Source organism: Dipodomys merriami, unplaced genomic scaffold (assembly GCF_024711535.1).
Source record: "Dipodomys merriami isolate MVZ:Mamm:240054 unplaced genomic scaffold, mDipMer1.0.p SCAF_19, whole genome shotgun sequence".
In the NCBI taxonomy this organism is placed as follows: Eukaryota; Metazoa; Chordata; class Mammalia; order Rodentia; family Heteromyidae; genus Dipodomys; species Dipodomys merriami.
In genome coordinates, this window is record NW_027203270.1 from 22,188,460 (window position 1) to 22,206,449 (window position 17,990).

General features: G+C 50.9%; 1 protein-coding gene across 5 annotated transcripts in view; it reads right to left on the reverse strand.

The window, feature by feature from the left end:
• Positions 1 to 6,753: 6,753 nt before the first annotated feature.
• The window catches only part of Marchf10 (membrane associated ring-CH-type finger 10), a 91,718-nt gene continuing 80,481 nt past the window's right edge, over positions 6,754 to 17,990 (reverse strand). For 3 of the 5 annotated variants that reach the window (XM_070027712.1, XM_070027713.1, XM_070027714.1), the window contains 2 exons: positions 17,571 to 17,684; positions 6,754 to 7,193 (listed from right to left, as the gene is read on the reverse strand). In XM_070027712.1, the coding sequence (XP_069883813.1) occupies positions 6,978 to 7,193; positions 17,571 to 17,684 (330 nt within the window). In that variant the 3' untranslated portion in view covers positions 6,754 to 6,977. Of the gene's footprint in view, positions 7,194 to 10,971; positions 11,015 to 15,558; positions 15,682 to 17,570; positions 17,685 to 17,990 lie in introns of those variants that run through there. The other 2 variants (XM_070027715.1, XM_070027716.1) reach the window with 2 other exon arrangements.

The following is a 17,990-nucleotide window of genomic DNA, read 5'->3' on the forward strand; positions in this document are numbered from 1 at the left end:
GTGCCTTTGAGCGCATGCAGGAGGTGCTCCAGAAATGCCAGCTGTGGTTCCAGGGGAGCACTCAAGATCCCCGAGTAGGGACTCCACCATCATCCTTCTAAGGCAGCTGTTGGATCATACCTGTCTTCTAGCTGCTGGAAAGTTCTATTCTCTCTTTGGGGACTTTGGACCCTGAAACCACCCAGAGGTGGACACATGGATGGCAGGAAGTTCCCTCGTGTTGGCATTTAACAGCTGTTTGAGCTAGAGTGACTTCAGAGAACAAAGAGCAAGTCTAACAGCAAGAGGGGATGCTGGGAGGAGGAATGAAGCCAGACAAGGTCAGGGTGCTGGTTTGGACTGCCTGAAGTGGGGTCCTACCAGCGGGAGGGAGGTACATTGAGCCTAAAAGAAGTGGAGGATGGGCAGCATAGACATGTGGGCCCCAGGTTAGAAGTTGGGGTCCCTGGTATCCAGCAAGGAAGCTAGGCCTGAGGAGGATTATAGAAACTGTGTGTGTGTGTGTGTGTGTGTGTGTGTATGTGTGTGTGTGTGTGTGTGTAGGGGGGGGTCATTTTAAAATATGCTTAGAAGGAGGGGGATGGCCAATCTGACCTTTTAACAAGATTGTTCTGGCTAGGATATGAGCAAGAGACAATGGGTAGGAAGCGGGAGTGAGAGCAGGAAGGCCATGAGGAAACTCTTGTAATAATTCAAGCAACAGGACGAGGTGGTTGGTTTGGCTCAGAACTGCAGCCTTCAGATGCTCTGTGTGTGTGTGTGTGTGTTCAGATGCTCTGTGTGTGTGTGTGTGTGTGTGTGTGTGTGTGTGTGTTTGCTTGCCCTGCTCATGGCTTTTTAAATATACATTTCTACTTCTATGAATAGGCAATGCCGTCACATGGTTGGAACACTGAAGGATATAAAAAGACACACAAAGATACACATTGAACATTCTTCCTCCTACCCCATTCCCATCCAGCCTGCAGCCTCCTGCCCTGCTGGCTTCCTGTGTCTCTTTCCAATGTTTCTTTATAAAAACATGAGCGTGCCGGATCTGCCCGAAGGGATGAGGGACATGCACTGGGACTTGTATGAGCTGAGGGTTGGATGTGCTGCTAGAGGGGTTGTGGAGGTAGGGGGAAGCCCTCTGCACTTTCTGGAGAATGGGTGCCATTAGCCAGAGAAGGGACCCTAGGGCCTTGTGTGCTGTATTCCTGAGTCCAAGACTAGGGGACCTGGCCCCAGCTGTCCCCTCTGTAACTCCAGCAACCCCTGCATTTGTGGGGCAGAAGGTGCTGGTCACTGGAAGGGGGGCCCTTAATGATTAACTCACTTCACCCTGAAGTGATATGCTCTCCCAGTCCAAGCCAGATAGGCTCCCTTTGTGAATGAAGTGCCTGCCACAGACCACAACTCAAGAGTCACTTGACAGGCTGGCTGGGAGCCACTCTGAGCCAGTGACCTCCTCAGATGCCCCTGACCCTTGCTCTAGGAGAGAAGGAAGTAGAGGAGTGAGGCCAGGTTCACAGGAGCCAGGGGGAGGGGAGGACCCCCCAGTGAGGCTCAGGGGACGGGCCTGTGGTCAACCCTTGTCCAGCAGCCTTCCACTGTGGTTGGAGTCTCATCAGAGCCCTGCACTGCCATGCAAGCATTTCCCATGAGCCCCAGGGGTCTCCCTGATGGAGGCTGCTGTCTGCCCAGTGGTGGCTCAGAGGACCTTCTGGTCACTCTGGAAGTGCAGGGGGCAGGCTCTGGGCCTGATTGCATTAGAACACGTGGCAGAGCCTCCCTTCTCCCTGTTCATTTCAGTACACAAGTGCCTCTTCCATGTGCCAAGATGTTTGCAGGGTGGCAGATGTCCGAAGCCTGTCCCAGTGGGTCTGGGCAAAGGGCGCTGTCTGCCAGGCACTGTGCCCGGGCTTCCCTCGCAGGACTCAGCCGGCCCCGCCCTGGCCACCTGGACATTCAGTGACAACTCAATGAATCCGAGGCGGCTGTAGAATGGCATCCTGGCAGTCACTCTTGTGTCATGTCGGGGATGGCCTCCTCCCAGGAATCCTGGCAGGGCTGGCCTGGCCCATTGGGGAGAGGAGCCAGCCACACCACGTGGCTCTTCTGGACCGAGTGGCCTGAACCTGGCCGAGCTGCCTGAGGCCCCAGGGCTGGTGAGCATGGCAGGCTCACGATGAAGAATTCCATCTTGGGGAGGGCGCTGAGGAAGGCAAGCAGGAAAGGGGAGAGGAAGGGAAAGGACACCAAGGAAATGAGGGGTCGTGAGCGGGGACCAGAGTAATATAAGAGCATTCAGAGGGCTCTGTGGGGCCTGACTTCATCTTAGGCCAGGAAAAGGCTGGCCTCAATCTTTATTCCTACCAGAATCAGCTCCCGGTAAACGTTTTGCTTGGTTTTGGTATCTGTACTAGGGCTTGAACTCAGGGCCTAGGTGCTGTCCCATAGCTCTTTTGCTCAATGCTGACACACTCTACCACTTGAACCACACATCCACCCATGTCTAGCTTTTTGGTGGTTAACTAGAGATAAGAATCTTACGGACTTTCCTGTCTGGATTGGCTCTGAACGATGATCCTCACATCTCAGCCTCCTAAGTAACTAAAATGACAGGCCTGCACCACCAGCCCCCAGTTAGCTCCCAGTACAGAGGGGCAGAAAGCAGGCAAATGCCAGCCCTAGGAGATCTGGCAGGGAAACAGCTGCAAGTGGCCCTTTTGTGCCAGAGGAAGATATGCTGCTGGCAGTGAGGTTCAAGGTCACACATTCAGGAGAAAACAGCCTTCTATCAGCAGGTGGAGAACTTGCTCTAGGCTTTCCAAGGAAATACTAGTCCACTTTTCTAGCCCTGTTGGCATTTCTGCCTTTATTTCCAAGTGCTTCTGAGCTTGAAGTCTAGGGGGACCAAGGTCCACAATGGGGACTAGTATGGTCCTCGCTCTGCCAGGTTATGTTGCAGAGCTGTGCTGCCCTTCTTTTTTTTTTTTTTTGTCGGTCGTGGGGCTTGAACTCTGGGCCTGGGCGCTGTCCCTCAGCTCTTCAGCTCAAGGCTAGCGCTCTACCACTTGAGCTACAGCGCCACTTCCGGTTTTCTGGTGGTTTATTGGAGATAGGAGTCTCATGGTCTTTCTTGCCCGGGCTGGCTTTGAACCGTGATCCTCAGATCTCAGCCTCCTGAGTAGCTAGGATTACAGGCGTGAGCCACCAGCGCCCGGCTGTGCTGCCCTTCTGTACCTCTCGGACTGGGCAGCCTGGGGTATCTTTCCTGGTACTGGAGCTTCAGGGGCTCTAAACATGGCATCAGCTATATAGTTCCTCCGTGATAATGGTAAGTTTGTCAGCGCAGTCATTCCTGAGTATCTGAGGAGGATTGGTTCTAGGACCTACTGCAGATACCCAATCTGACAGTGTCAAGTCTCATATATAAAATGGGCATAATATTTCCCTATAATTTGTGCACCTTTCCTCCTGTACGTCATTTGGTGGTACTGGAATTTGAACTGAGGACTTTGTGCTTGCTAAGTGCTCTATCACCCCACACCCTTTTTACCTTATTTTTCAAGTAGGATTTTACTCCCTCCCTCACCTCACCCCCCTCAGCCAGGAGCTGGCCTCATCCTGTGATCCTCCCAAGTAAATGGGACTACAGACATGCACTGGTCTCTCCCATGTACTTAAAATCGTCTCTATATGATGTAATTCCTATGAATTGTGTAGGGGAAAAGTACATTAGAAATTCCACAGGATTTTAATATTTTCTATCCCATGCTGGTTGGATCTGTGGATGCTAGACCTAAAGGTATGGAAGCCTGGTTGTCTTTACCATGTATGAGTCCTGTTTTACTTGATGCTTGTTCACTTATGTCATGAGGTAAGTGTTACTGTCTCCACTTTGCAGATGAGGAAACAGAAGCACAAGTAGCGGAGCTTGCCCTGCCCATTCTACCCCTTCCAGAATTGGAAAAGGTGGTGGAAGGGGCAACGGGGATGGAAGCGAGGCCTCTTACGATCTGGCAGTCAGGCTTTGAGACTCAAGAACTTTGCTTTACTCAAGGAGTAGAGTGCTTGCTTGGCCAGCACAAGGTCCTGAGTTCAAACCTCAAGGATGGCCTTCTTTCCTTTGTTCCTCCGTGGCTTCCCTTCCTCAGGAGGAAGGAGCTGAAGGTCCGAAGGCTGGAGCAGGGCCGTGGGTACAATGCAAAGAAATGATGGGCTCTGCTGCTCCAGTAAACATTCACAGCCCACACAGATCTTGAAGCCCACACTTAACCCCTCTTAGAGCTGTTAGAGATGGGAGTTTACCACCAGATGGGAAAGGGGCACTTGGAGGCTCTTTGCTGTGTATGGATTCTTAGCTCCCCAGTCTGACCTTGAGACCCCCACCTCTCCACTGCCTAACAACCCCATTCTAGCCCTCCATGCCCCCGCCATCTGCCCCCTCCTGCCTCACCTCCTTGCTCCTCCATCTCTCAAGCCCCTCTCTCCCCTCCATGCCCTTTGTTGTAGCCCCTTGGCTCTAGCATCCCATACCTCAACTTGGGAGCTGGTAAAGTGTTGCCATCTCTCCCAGGCAGTGGAGCAGAGGGATAAAGCACATGGCCCAGTAGAGCCACAAATAGCAATCCTCCAGATCTCAGCGTCATGCTTGTGAACTTGGGTGTGGTTCCTTATCTTCCATGAGGTTCAATTTCCTGCCAGGTAACTTGGGGTTAATAATAGTTGCTTCACAGGATTATTTGGATTACAGAGAGATTTCAAGTGCCTATTTTTCCCCCAGGATCTACAGCTCTTAGGCAGTACTGGAGGGAAGAAAAGGGAAATACAGTCTCCTGCTACCCTTCTTTGACTTTTTCTGTCTATATCTCTTTGTCCCAAGAAGGCTGAGCCCGTGGGGGTGGGTCTCATCACGCCTCACAGCCTGGCACATACTTAAGAGTCATCATGCCAGCTACCAGAAGAGCCAAAGGCTGGCAGAGGCCCTGTGTGTGTCAGCCTCTGGTAGAGGCTGGCAAGAATTACACCCCCACCCCCTATTACAGAGGGAAACGCAGCCCTTTTTTAGTTCTGCCTTTTCTGACCAGAGATTCGGCCCTTTAGGCACCAGGGGAAGGCCTCACGAAGGAGCCCCATGGGCAGGTACGGATTTCGATTTGGTGTCTCTCCTACTTCTGACCTTGTAGGAGGCAAGCCTGGCTTGTATATGGGTGCACCCTGGAGCAATGTTCTGTAAAAAGAGCACCCTTTTTACAGGCAATGTTTTTCTGATGACTACTCTGACAGACTCAGACAGTCCCATGTTTCCTTGGGACTGGAGCTGCAAGGATGCACACGTGCTACTTCCGCCTCCCTAAAACCCCGCTGGCCCCATCATTCATGTCGAGGCTTTGGGCCTAGCAGGAGAGGGCTGGGTTGGAAAGCAGGAGCCATCTTATGAACTCAAGGGCTTAGCCATTTTCTCAGCTAGCTTGATGCTGCTCCACCACTTGAATTATGTCTCCAGCCCAGCTTTTTGCTGATTGTTTTGGAGATGGGAGTCTCAAGGACTTTTCTACCTAGTATAGCCTCAAACATGGATCATCTAGATCTCAGCCTCCTGAACAGCTAAGATGATAAGTATGAGCCAAAGGGCCCATTTGTCCTCCATGATTCTTTTTCTCCCTCCTCCCCTCTGTCTCTCCAAACAGAAGCATGGATGTTCAAAGTAAGAGAGGGAAGCGCTTCCTTTTCTTCATGTCGCCTCTCTTTCTGCTGCTCCCTTAGACTCTTTCCCCACCAAATTTGAGAACACGGAGGTACATACCTAGACTGTGGCATCAGGTTCAGGCTTTGTAAACATGCAGCTCAATGAGCTTGAGCAAATTTGTCTAGTTGTGTGAATATCACTGTGAACCAGCAGGTGTCTGCTTAGTCCCCGTGCCTTTTCCAGTTCCCAGAACCCACAGATCTGTGGGATTTACTGCCTTTCCTAGAAACTGTATAAATGGAATCATCATGGACTATATAGTCTTTGATGTTTGGCTTTGGGTCTGTGTGTGTGTGTGTGTGTGTGTGTGTGTGTGCTTAACACATTTGCATGTAGCATACTCTTCCATTCTTCCATCGCTAATGAATTAACTAACCTATCTCTGTTTCTAGAGGTTTGCTCATCCCTCCCCCTTTGTACCAGTTCTGGGTCTTGAACTCAGAGCTTGGGAACTGTCCCTGAGCTTCTTTTGCTCAAGGTTAGTTAGTGCTCTACCACTTGAGCCACAGTACCACTTCTGGCTTTTTCCAAGTAGTTTGTTGAAGAAAAGAGTCTCATGGCTTTTCCTGTCTGGGATGGCTTTGAAGCACAATCTTCCTCAGATCTCAGCCTCCTGAGTAGCTAGGGTTATAGGCATGAGCCACCACACTGGCTCCTATCTGTTTCTCTCTCTTTTTTTTTTCTCCTCTCCCCTACACAACTACAACTCCGCCTCCAATCTCTTTCCAATCTCTTTCAACGCTCCCTCCTCCCCCCATACACACACACACAATTTTCCCACTGAATCTCTTTGACCTTTTTTTCATCCCAAGCCTTGACTTAGTCTTGGGGCAGGCCCTAAGTGGGTCCAACTGCTCTAGCCCATGGGGGCCTGAGGTGTGTCATGCCCTGTGGTAACGGGCAGCTGAGCAGAAATGCAGGTGGAGATGTGTGGTTTTTCTGGGGGGAGGGGATATGTCCTTCTTTCTCTCTGAAGCAGGAGACACGCTGCCTTCCTCTGCCAAGAAGGGAAATAACATGAAGGCTGGAGAATAAAGTCAGTTTACTGAAGGTCTGGCTCCATTCCACTTGGGGTGGATGGAAGCCTGAACCAGCACCCTGAGCAGTGGATCCCAGCTGCTGGGACTGCAGAGGGCACCTTGGGCTTCTTGGCCACAGGAGGACAGCTTGCCAGGGGCTCAGCAGACCCAGTGGTTTAGACCTGGGCTGCCCGGAACTCCACTGTCCCCTGTGGCAGCTGTGATCACCCAGGCCGGAGCCCCATGCAGAGTGGTACAAGTTGCAAATGGTAACTGGACACGGTGGCTTTGGTTTCGGTAAAGAGGAGGCGGGAAAGGGGCTCACAGGACATGGGAGGGCTGCTGGCTGCAGGGGGTCTCTGCTGTGCCCCATGGCCGGCTCCCTTGCTAGACGACCCGGCTTGAAAAATTGCTCTCATTTCCATCTCCAGACTCGGAACCTAGAAAACAAGAGGTCATCTCAGGCCTCAGTCGGCTTCAGGATCTGTCATGAAAGAACATGGTGTCACCGTCCTTCTCTGTCCCACTCCAGCCACACACACACATGGCTGCAAAGCCTGGAGTGGGCACCTGCAGCCTAGGGCTGTGTGGTTGCTTTAGCCTGACCAGTAGCTGGACTGCAGACTCCTGTTCAAATGTTCTCAGTCATCTCCACATCCTCCTTAGCCTGGTGTGCAAATGTTTAAGGCTGAATAGAGGAGCCATGCATGATCTCCTCTCAGAACAATGTCCCCAGCCACCCCCCCCCCAACACTGCTTTACCTGACAGTAAGGTTTGTAAGATATCTACCAGAAGTCAGGGGTTAGGGAGAGACCTATGTTAGCAGGAAGGTGTGGCACTGGAGACAGGTCAGAGTGCCGTGGGTGGGGGCTAACTCTTGTTTGCAATATCTTTCCATCTTGGCTAGAATGAGCATCGCCTCAATATTCAGAAGCAGTTTCTGGAGTAGGTGTGGTACACATCTACAATTTCCATTTCTCAGGAGGCAGAGGTAGGATGATCTTGCCCCAAGGCTGTACTTAAAAACAAACTAGTAGGGTGCTGGTGGCTCAAGCCTGTGATCCTAGCTACTCAGGAGGCTAATATCTGAGGATCATGGTTCGAAGCCAGCTCGGGCAGGAAAAGTCCTTGAGACTCTTCAACAAACCACTCAGAGAAGGCTGGAAGTGGTGCTATGGCTCAATGGGTAGAGCACTAGCTTTGAGCAAAAGAAACTCAGGGACAGTCCCCATGCCCTGATTTCAAGTCCCAGGACTGGCAAAACAGGAGCAACAACAATAATAAACCAAACTAAACAGGGCCTGGAGTGTGGCTCAGGTGCTGAGTCCAATCCCCAGTACCGGTCCATTCCTCCCCTCCCCTCCCCCCCAACAGCTTCTGATTGTTGTCATCTCTCCATGTCCCTCCAGAGCCTCTTCAGCGCTACCTTTAGCCTCAAGGAAGCCCCATCCCCTAGAGCTGCCCCAGTTTGCTAGCTCATACTTAGGTGTTCTCTAAAATTTGGGAGATTTGACTTGAGTTTGGGAAAAGGGAGAATGCAAGCTCTGCTCTAGCCTTTGGCCTAAGGGCCAGCATGCTTGTTCCTACTCCTGTCCACACCTGTATGGAAATCAGCAGGTGGCATTGTTCCCCGCCCAGCCTTGGTCTTGGCTATGGTGATGATCTGTGACATGTGGTAAGCAGCTGTTGGGGGGTTGGGCCACAGAGCTGTGTGACAGGCACACCTTCCCAGATTCCCTTACCTGGGTGCTAACAGTGGCCTTGGAGCAAGGGTTTTTGTTTGTTTGTTTTTTATTTTTTGGTCCTCAGGGCCAAGGGGAGGGTACCCAGCAAACAAGCTAGCATGGACACCTCAGAACCGCAAAGCAGCTGGCACTTCTCATCCTGATGTTTTGTCTCCCTCTCCCCCCTGCCTTGACCTGAACTGTGCTGGGGTGGCAGGTCACCAGTGTGACTTAGTGCTGGCAGCCCCAAATGAACAAAGTGCAGATAACCAGGGGGGGTCATGCCAGGCTGGGGGTGAAGCTGGGGGAGGGTGTGTGTGTGTGTGTGTGTGTGTGTGTGTGTGTGTGTGTGTGTGTGTGTGTGTGTGTGTGTGTGTGTGTGTGTGTGTGTGTGTGTGTGTGTGTGTGTGTGTGTGTGTGTGTGTGTGTGTGTGTGTGTGTGTGTGTGTGTGTGTACTGATGAGGGAAGGCTGAGGAGGGTGGAAGCCTCTGGGCCAGCCTGGGTCTGGCTGCTCTAGTAGCTCTTATTTTGTTAATGTCTCTGGAAGCAGGCCAGGCTGACAGCACACCTGGCTGGTCCCTCTCTGCAGGGCTCTTTTGGCCCCTGGCTCTGTCCACCCCTTGTCCACCTAAGACAGGGGGATAGGTGGAGAGGGCCTGGACCCCTATTTTCCAGGGGACAACTTGATTAATCCTCCTTGGGACCGAGGGCCGCTGGGAATGGTGGGGTGGAATCTAGAGCCCACCCCAGCTCCCTGAGCACAGATGGTTGGTTAATGGGTGCCAGACAATCCGGGGACAATCTGCCTTAGGGCCACACGGAGGACAGCAGGTCCCCTCCCTTCCTCTGTTCGGGGAGCCTCTTCTTGAGGGGTCCTTTTAGCACCCCCACCCCCACCCCCAAAAAATAAAAGCGCAGCATGGGGTGGGGCGGGCTCAGAATCCAGGGCTCCTGTTTAAGGGTCCCCAGCCCGCGGCCTGGGCCTGGGCTCCGCCTTGGCCAGCACTGGACACTAGAGGGCGCAGCTGCCCAGCCGAACCCACCCGGGCGCGCCCGGCTCCGGGGCGCAGCGGGGCGGGGCGCGGGGACCCAGCCCAGGTCTCCCCGCCCGGAGACCCTCGCCCAGGCCAAGCGGAGGACCTGCCGGGCGAGCCACCGCCCCGAGACGACGTCTCCGGAGGTGGTGGGTGCGGAGGGCACACAAAGGTCACCGAGACCCCACCGCCCTGGGGCGGCGCCCGCCCGGGCGACCACTGGAGCATCCCCCGGGGCCAGGCTCGGCCGGACTCGCTGGACTCGCGGGGAGTGGGGCCGCGGGGGCTCTTTCTGTGGGCGCAAGTAAGAGTCACCCCCTTTCCCATGGCTCTGTGCCCCGAATAATAATAAGTTGGCCTCCCCAGGGTCGCCGGTGTGGGCCCCACCCCGCGGAGCCCTGAGTTGGCGCCATCCGTCTTCTGCATCCATCTATTGGGGGCGCGGGGGGTCCCCCGGGGCATCCCAGGGACCACTAGAGACAGGGTGGGAAAGGGCTACTGCCCCACCCCCCACCTCCCACCCGCGCCGCACCCCCGGAGGCGGGATCGCTGGGAGGGGAAAGTTCCTCCGCCATTCCCAGGGCTCAGCCAGGGTGGGAGACAAGGGCAGGTGGTCGTAAAAATCTCTCCTCGAACCCCCAGAGGACAGCCCCCACCCACCCTGCGCTGCAGTGTTTATCATCCTCCCTGCTGAGAAGAGGTAGTTTCTTCCCGAGCCTCGCCCTCCAGCTGTAATCAAGATCTTTTTTTTTTTTCCTGGTGGGAATTTCTATGGACTGAAGAAGAGGGAGAAGCCTTTTTCTTCAACCTGTTTTGCCCTGCCTCCTTTGTAGGAGCTTTCTCGGGGACCTGTTTGCTTTGCTCAACCTCTGAAGCCAGGAGCTACACTAAATTGGGCCTAATGGTAACACCATCCAATCAAGACTTGAGCTTGCCAACCAATATGGTTCCTTTTGGTAATGGCCAAATAGGCCCCTTTCAGTGTTTGGGAAGGAAAATCCCAGTCAGGATTATGATAGGAAACAACAACAACAATAATAACAACAGCCAACCACCACAACAATAATAACAAACACTAAAGCTCACAAAATACTGGATGCTGGAGAATTCTAGCAAGGAAAAGGGAAAAAAAAAAACACAGAAAACATCCCCCCCCCCAAAAAAAACCCTCTTCCGCTTGCTGATAGCCTCTTCCCCTTTGTTGACCCTTTTCCTTGCTTTCAGGATGAATTAAAATTCTTATCTGCCCTGCCTCTCTCCAGCATCCTTGGACTTGCTTTCCGGATTGTTCAGTGCAGCTAGCGTTTCCCAAGCTTTGTGGGGTTATTTTTGCCTCTGGGTGGTGGACATGATTTCCTCCCACTGCTGCCCAGCATTAAGTTCACAGTAACAGTAAGAAAAAAAAGGGGTGCTTTAGTGAACACCCTCAAAGTGGCAAGACTGACGCCCCAAACCTACTTTCATTTTCTTCCGGTCTGGGTTGTGGGTGATTTCTTGACAACTATGAGAAAGAAGACAATGAAAAATGAATTTCTCCCCCCAATGCAATTGTGAGCAGATGTATAATTCCCCAGTCTCAGGGATGTTTTAAGACTCCTTTACACCACTTTAAAGGAGCAGGAAACCAATCCGTGGACACTGCAGACGCTCAGGGCAATGTGCTGGCTATTCAGTGTGGTTGGGATTTCACGGGTCCCAGGGACAGCCACAGGGACGACCCAGGTTGCTTTTGCATTTGCTGTTTTGGGGCCTCTAAATTGGGCAGTTTGAACAGGCTTGCTTCTTGTGCAGCAAGTGATCTGCATAGCAGAATCCCTTTCTGCCCGTGGAATCACAGTTACAGGCTGTGAGGGGAAGGCTGTGCTAATTGGCCACTTGCCTCACCACTGGCTCTTAAACAATTGGTTGTATTCTCTGCTCAGCAGGAAGCAGCAGACCCATCAAGGCCCTGGGCTTTCTCTTTGTTCTGACTTTATGGCATTTTATGCCACAATGAGATAGCTGTGTACTCCATGGGAGCCCATTGTGCCAGGCTGCAAGGAAGTGGGCTTGTTGTAAAGGGACTGGTGCCCTTCCCCTGGAAGAAGAGGGGCTTTGTGATAGTCTAGGGACAAAAGGAGTGCTGGACTCTGTTATCAGGCACCTAACTGCCTGGCCCACGGGGAGGCAGGGCTGGTCCCTGGGCCCCTTCCTGTGCTCAGGGAGGCGGCGGGAGCAGGATGGAATTTCGTCTAGAGTAGCAGATCCTGGTTACCTGGTAAATTATACAGCAGGATATTACTGGGTTAACCTCCACCTCCATTTACCCTAGGCTGCTAGAGTGAACTTTTCTAGGCCTTTAAATTCTGTGCCAGGTGATTCCCGCTCTCAAACCAACCCTTACATTCCCATGATACCTGACCTTGGAGGGCAAATGAAGGTTTTCTAACTGGATGTCAAAACTAGGCTTCCTGGATTTGGGGTAGATTTTGACCCTTGAAGCAAGAGTTTTGGGTCTCAAATATGAATGGTCAAGTGGGATCTGAGAACCTTCTAGACCCTACCTGCCTCTCAAGCCAATGACTGCCCTCCCCCCCTCTCCCCTGCCACCTCGGCTGGCATTTCTATCATTAACAGCACACCTGGGGCAGAAGACAAGGGAGGGGGTCTCTCTCCCCGGAAGATACTGTAATAATCAGATAGAGATAAAGACTTGGGCCACACAGGAAGCCTGGGGCAGGTCTGCTTTGGGGGAGTTGACCCTAAATGATGGGGTGTCCCATGTAGATGTGAAAGGGAGAGAGAGAGAGAGAGAGAGAGAGAGAGAGAGAGAGAGAGAGAGAGAGACAGAGACAGAGACAGAGACAGAGACAGAGACAGAGACAGAGACAGAGAGACAGAGAGACAGAGACAGAGACAGAGAGACAGAGAGACAGAGACAGACAGAAAGGAAGGCAAGTCCATTTGGCTCTTTCTTCCAGGCAAGGCTGCCTCCCCATCAGACTAAAGGGTGAATCAGGTGGGGTCAGGTGAAGCTGTTGGGGTCCTACCAGAATACCTGACATGAAGAAAAGCCAGCTTCCTGCTGGGTGTGCACTGATATAACATTAGTGCTTCCTTTATCCTGTCCTCTTTACATTCATACCCAAGACTGCCTTCCCATCCGTGCTCTGCATGGGCCCTCACTATTGTCTTGTGCCACAGCCACCCAGCTGGTGTCTTCCCGCCTGTCTTCCAGGCCACTGCCCAACTCATCACTCAAATGGCTTCCAGCTTGTCAGTCCCAAGCTGGGACTGTTTCCAAGAGAAACTGTCCAGTAGCCTCCACAGCCACACCTATGCCCTTCCTGTCCAGCTCCCTGCCTATACCTCAGGCTTACTTCCTAGCGGCCCTGGCCACACATCCTTGGCTTTCTCCAAACATACAGGTCTTCCCATGTCTCTCAGCCTTTGTGTTTTCCTTTTCCTTCCCACCTACTGTCTCCAGGATTCAGTCTAAGCATCGTCTCTCTTTGATTGATCAGTTTATATGAGTGAAAATGGAAGCAGTGTTATCACCAGGTTCCCAAGGACCAATGGTAAAGGACACACAACCAAGGCCTCCCAAGCAGGTGTTTCCTGGAGACCCTGGTAGCAGAATCTGTCCTGGAAGATGAAGGGATGGAAGCAGGGTACAAGAGTGACAGCTCTCATTTCACCCTGATGCTCTCTGCGCCTCCTGTTCTGTCATAATCTTGATACAGTTTTGGGTTCTTTGCTTACCAAAAAATAAAAAATAAATCCCTCTTTAGATTCTGAGCCTGTAACAGGCAAGGAATGTCTTAATCATCTCTGGACTCCAGAATCTAGTTAAGCATCTCATAGGTGGGCAGAAAAAAAATGAGTAAAAGGATATCTCTTGAATAGGGGACTGTTTCTTTACCTAGAATACTGTTCTCACCACAGATTTGTACTATCACTTTCCAAAATGTAACTCAAGACTTGCTAGGCTCTGGCTCATTGTACATCAGAAAGTTATTGAGCCTATATCATGTGCCAGAAACTTCCTAGGCTATAAAGTACCGTGGGATACAAAAGGGCCAGAGTTCTATGCTCAAGTTGCCAATGAATGACTGCAACCCACCCACACCATTTCCTTATTCAGTCATCATTTGGCACAATTACAATCATCCAATGTTCCTGGGATCCATACTGCCGGGGGACATGGTCAGCAGTCAACCATGACTCACCATAGGGTGAAGCATAGGCCTACCTTCAGGAGAGACAGGTGCAAAAGGCATGGCTTGGCCTTTAAACAGCTCACAACCTCACTGGGGAGACAGTCTTTGGTGGTATAGTTGGAAACCTAGGAAGCCTCAGCTGAGAAGATACTGTATTGTTGATTTCAGTGACTAAGAATTCAATGGGCCTACAAGTTCTCCTGCCCATGTGCTACTTTTCAGTTATTTCCTGCATGCTCTGTGTGTGTGTGTGTGTGTGTGTGTGTGTGTGTGTGTGTGTGTGTGTGTGTGTGACTCTTGGTTCCCAATACAATCATGAGCTTCACCAAGAAAGGGACATTTTGGCATCACATCTGACAGCCACTTTCCTTGATCCCCATCTCAGCCCTGGTGCAGGTGGAGATGTAGGATTGAGGAAATAATGACTGACGATATTGACAGGTGTTTGTCACTGGGTGTCTTAATGAGACACCACTAAGAAGCCCAATGGGAATGACTTAACCAGCACTGGCAGATAAAGAGTAGAAAGAAGGGCTTTTCTTCTAACTCAGTGCTTTTCTTTTGCTAAATGTTACTCTCAGATTCTGAGTATCTTCAATAGGAAAGTACTAAGACACAAAATCTGAAAGAGTGAGGATTTGACAGAGGCCATTGGCTTTATTTGGGATTCTTTTGTTTGTTTTTTGCTGGTCCTGGGGCTTGACTCCTGGCCTGGGCACTGTTCCTGAGATCCTTTTGCTCAAGGCTCTACCACTTGAGCCACAGCCCCACTTCCAGCTTTTTCTGAGTAGTTTATTGGAGAAAAATCTCTCATGAACTCTCCTGCCCAGGCTGGCCTCAAACCACAATCCTCAGGATTTTAGCCTCCTGAGTATCTAGGATTATAGACATGATCTACTGGCACCTTCTTTTTTTTTTTTTTTTTTTTTTTCTTGTCAATCATGAGGCCTGAACTCTGGGCCTGGGCGCTGTCCCTCAGCTCTTCAGCTCAAGGCTAGTGCGCTACCATTTGAGCCACAGCGCCACTTCCAGCTTTTTCTGCTTATGTGGTGCTGAGGAATAGAACCCAGGGCCTCATGCATGCAAGGCAAGCACTCTACCACTAAGCCATCTTCCCAGCCCCTTCATGTGGAATTCTTTTTTTTGGCGGGGGGGTTCCGGTCATGGGGCCTAAATTCTGGGCCTGGGTGTTGTCCCTCAGCTCTTCAGCTCAAGGCTAATGCTCTACCACTTGAGCCACAGTGCCACTTCCGGCTTTTTTCTTTTTTCTTTCTTTTTTTTTTTTTTTGCTTATGTGGTGCTGAGGAATCGAACCCAGGTCCTCATGCATGCAAGGCAAGTGCTCTACCACGAGCTACCTTCCCAGCCCTCATGTGGAATTCTTAACTGTTTGTACTGTTAATGCTTGAAATTAGATTGGGTGAGAACTATTTTAGAGTTTCTCAGCTTGAATGTGAGCTGGTGATGAGAGAAGGGCATTGCCTGGCCCTTTTTGTCTCTTTACTACTCTGCTCCTGGTGTAACTTACTCCTTTTCTACAAGAGTTTTACCAGAAGGTTCCTCAGAGTCAGGGTTCTAAGGGCCTTGATTTCCATCCATCCGTTGTACTGTTTGTCCTCTTGTGTTTGCTTTGCAGTCCTGGTGGCTTGCATTTGCCGGATGACACTGGGACCTGCCCTGACCCATACCAACTCTGGAGCTTTGAACTTCAATGTGTAATAAAAAGTTCATTAAAAAAAGATGTGAAATCATGAAAATGAAGTTACACAAACGTTAACAAAGGCTCATTTCCTGCTTTCTGTACTTTCCTTTTTTTTTTTTTAAATCCATATCTCTGAGGAATTTATGTCACCATTAAAACCATGGAAGAGTTTAAGGAAGGACAAGCCTGGGTTAAAAACAGGGTGAGATTCCTGGAGAGATACATTGGCAGAGATCCAGCTGGTCGTCTTCATTGAGAGCTCAGGATCTGAGGGAAGAATTTAAGCCAGAAAAAAAGTGGGAATGAACCTAGAATTTTCTAACTGATGGCTTGAATCTGGCATTTTTAAATAGGAGTGGCTTGGAACAGATCATAACAGCTCTGAGTCCAGTGGGGTCTGTGACAGTGTAGGGAGCCTTGGGAATTGCTGGGCTCCAATGTGACAGGCAGTGATGAATGCTGGAAGGTGTCTCTTTTCTACTAAAGGGGAGTGAGGGGAGGGAAGGGGAAGGAGGAGGCCGGAGAGAAGCAGAGAAGGAAAAATAAGGAAGAGAGAAGGACTTGGGGTGGGATGGCAGATCACTAAAACTGTCTCATGGTACCATCAGTGGCTTTTTCCACTGGCACACTGGCTCACCTTCCGGTTATGACCTTCTGGCATGGGAAGAGGTCAAGATCAAAGCCTCAGGGAGAGTTTTGGGACTCTAACGTTAGCAGCATAGTGTTAGCATAGGTTGCCAGTATGACCTTAAGGAAAAGGAGGTGCCCCTGTTTGTGCAGAGCTTTTGCTGTCTGGCTACAAGGAGCCATTTGATAAAGAAAGAAGGTTCTCAAAGGGTTCAAGGTGCTGACTTGATAATGACTAAGTACTCTAAGACCTTGTAGCCCATCATTGACTTCACTAAAGCCAAGCCCTTAGTTGGTAGCAGCACTAGGCTGCTCCCTCCAGCTCATGAGGCCTGTTAGAAGTATTGGCCCTCTTGTTGAAGAAAGGGCAGCTCAAATCAGGTACTGATGGCTAACCCTGTAATCCTTCCTACTCAGGAGGCTGAGATCTGAGAATCAAGGTTCAGAGCCTGCCTGAACAGACAAAATCCTGGAGACTCTTACCTTTAATTAACCAGTACCAAGCTAGAGAGTGGAGGAGTGGCTCAGGCACTAGCCATGGATAGCTCGGTGCTATCCGTGAGCAAAAAAGTGGAGAGAAAGCACAAGGTTCTGAGTTCAAGCCCAGTACCAGCAACAAAAATGAAATGAGCTGGTGGCTCATACCTGGAATCTTAACTATGTCAGAGGCTGATATCTGAAGATCATGGTTCAAAGCCAGCCCAGACAAGAAAGTCCATGAGAGTCTCCGACTTTTTTTTTTTTTTTTGGTCGGTTGTGGGACCTGGACTCTGGGTCTGGGCGCTGTCCCTCAGTTCTTCCGCTCAAGGCTAGCACTCTACCACCTGAGCCACAGTGCCACTTCCGACTTTTTCAGCTTATGTGGTGCTGAGGAATGGAACCCAGCGCCTCATGCATACAAGGCAAGCACTCTACCACTGAGCCACCTTCCCAGCCCTCATCTCCCACTTAACTACCAAAAAAATAAAAAGTGAAGTGGCGTTGGTGGTAGAATGCTAACTTTAACTACAAAGACTCAGGGGTAGCAGCCAGGCCCTGAGTTCAACACCCAGGACCAGTACAGCCACAGGTGGCCATGTCACTTGTTTAACAGGGCCGCCATGCACACCTTTATTTCTTGGCAGTCTTTTTCTCTCAGCATGTGCATGTGCATGAGGGTGTGTGCACATGCACAGAGGCATAAATATCCTGGGATCCGGTCAAAACAGAAAGAAGGGTTCATCTTAAGGTCTGATTACTAATCAGGTCTCCAATGGGCAAGGTCCCATTTTGCATGGGTCCTCTGTACTTGGGTGGAGGGAACAATCACACAGTGCCCCTCCCCCCGAGCTCTACCATCCAGGCTAGTTTCTCTTTGGAGAGGCCAGAGAGTCAGTGCATGTACCCTTAGTAGCCATCAACTCTCAGTCCTAACAATGACAGTCCCAGATCTTACCATGTGACCACAAGGACCTCAAGAGATTGCACATCTAATAACATGGCAAGGCTTTGTGGACTGTGCCCCCCACCCACTCCAGAGCCACACTTACCCTCTCTCTTGAAACCCGCCTGTAGTTGAGTCTCATGAGCTCGGCAAACCTTTGCTCATAGAGGTGAAGTAGCAGTACCAGGTACAAACCTGAATTCATCAGCTCATTTTGTGCCTAAGTACAGAAAAAGAAAGCCAGTAAGTTCATTTACAAAATATCGACTGAGGCTAAAATAAGAGGTGGGAAGAAATGGATCAAGCTCCAAGCTCCAAGGCAAGGCTTGCTCTTGAGGACCAGAGGGCAGTATAGGAGGCGGCCCAGGGTGGAGGCTATGCAGCCATCCTTCTATATTTCTTTACAGGATGCTCTGAGAAGGCTTCCTTTGCCAAGTTGGGGTCTTATTCCACAAATATTTGTCCCAGGAGCAGTTTTACAAGCAAAGCCTGGAGCCAGTGGTTGTAGGGAGCTCCCTGCTTGGAT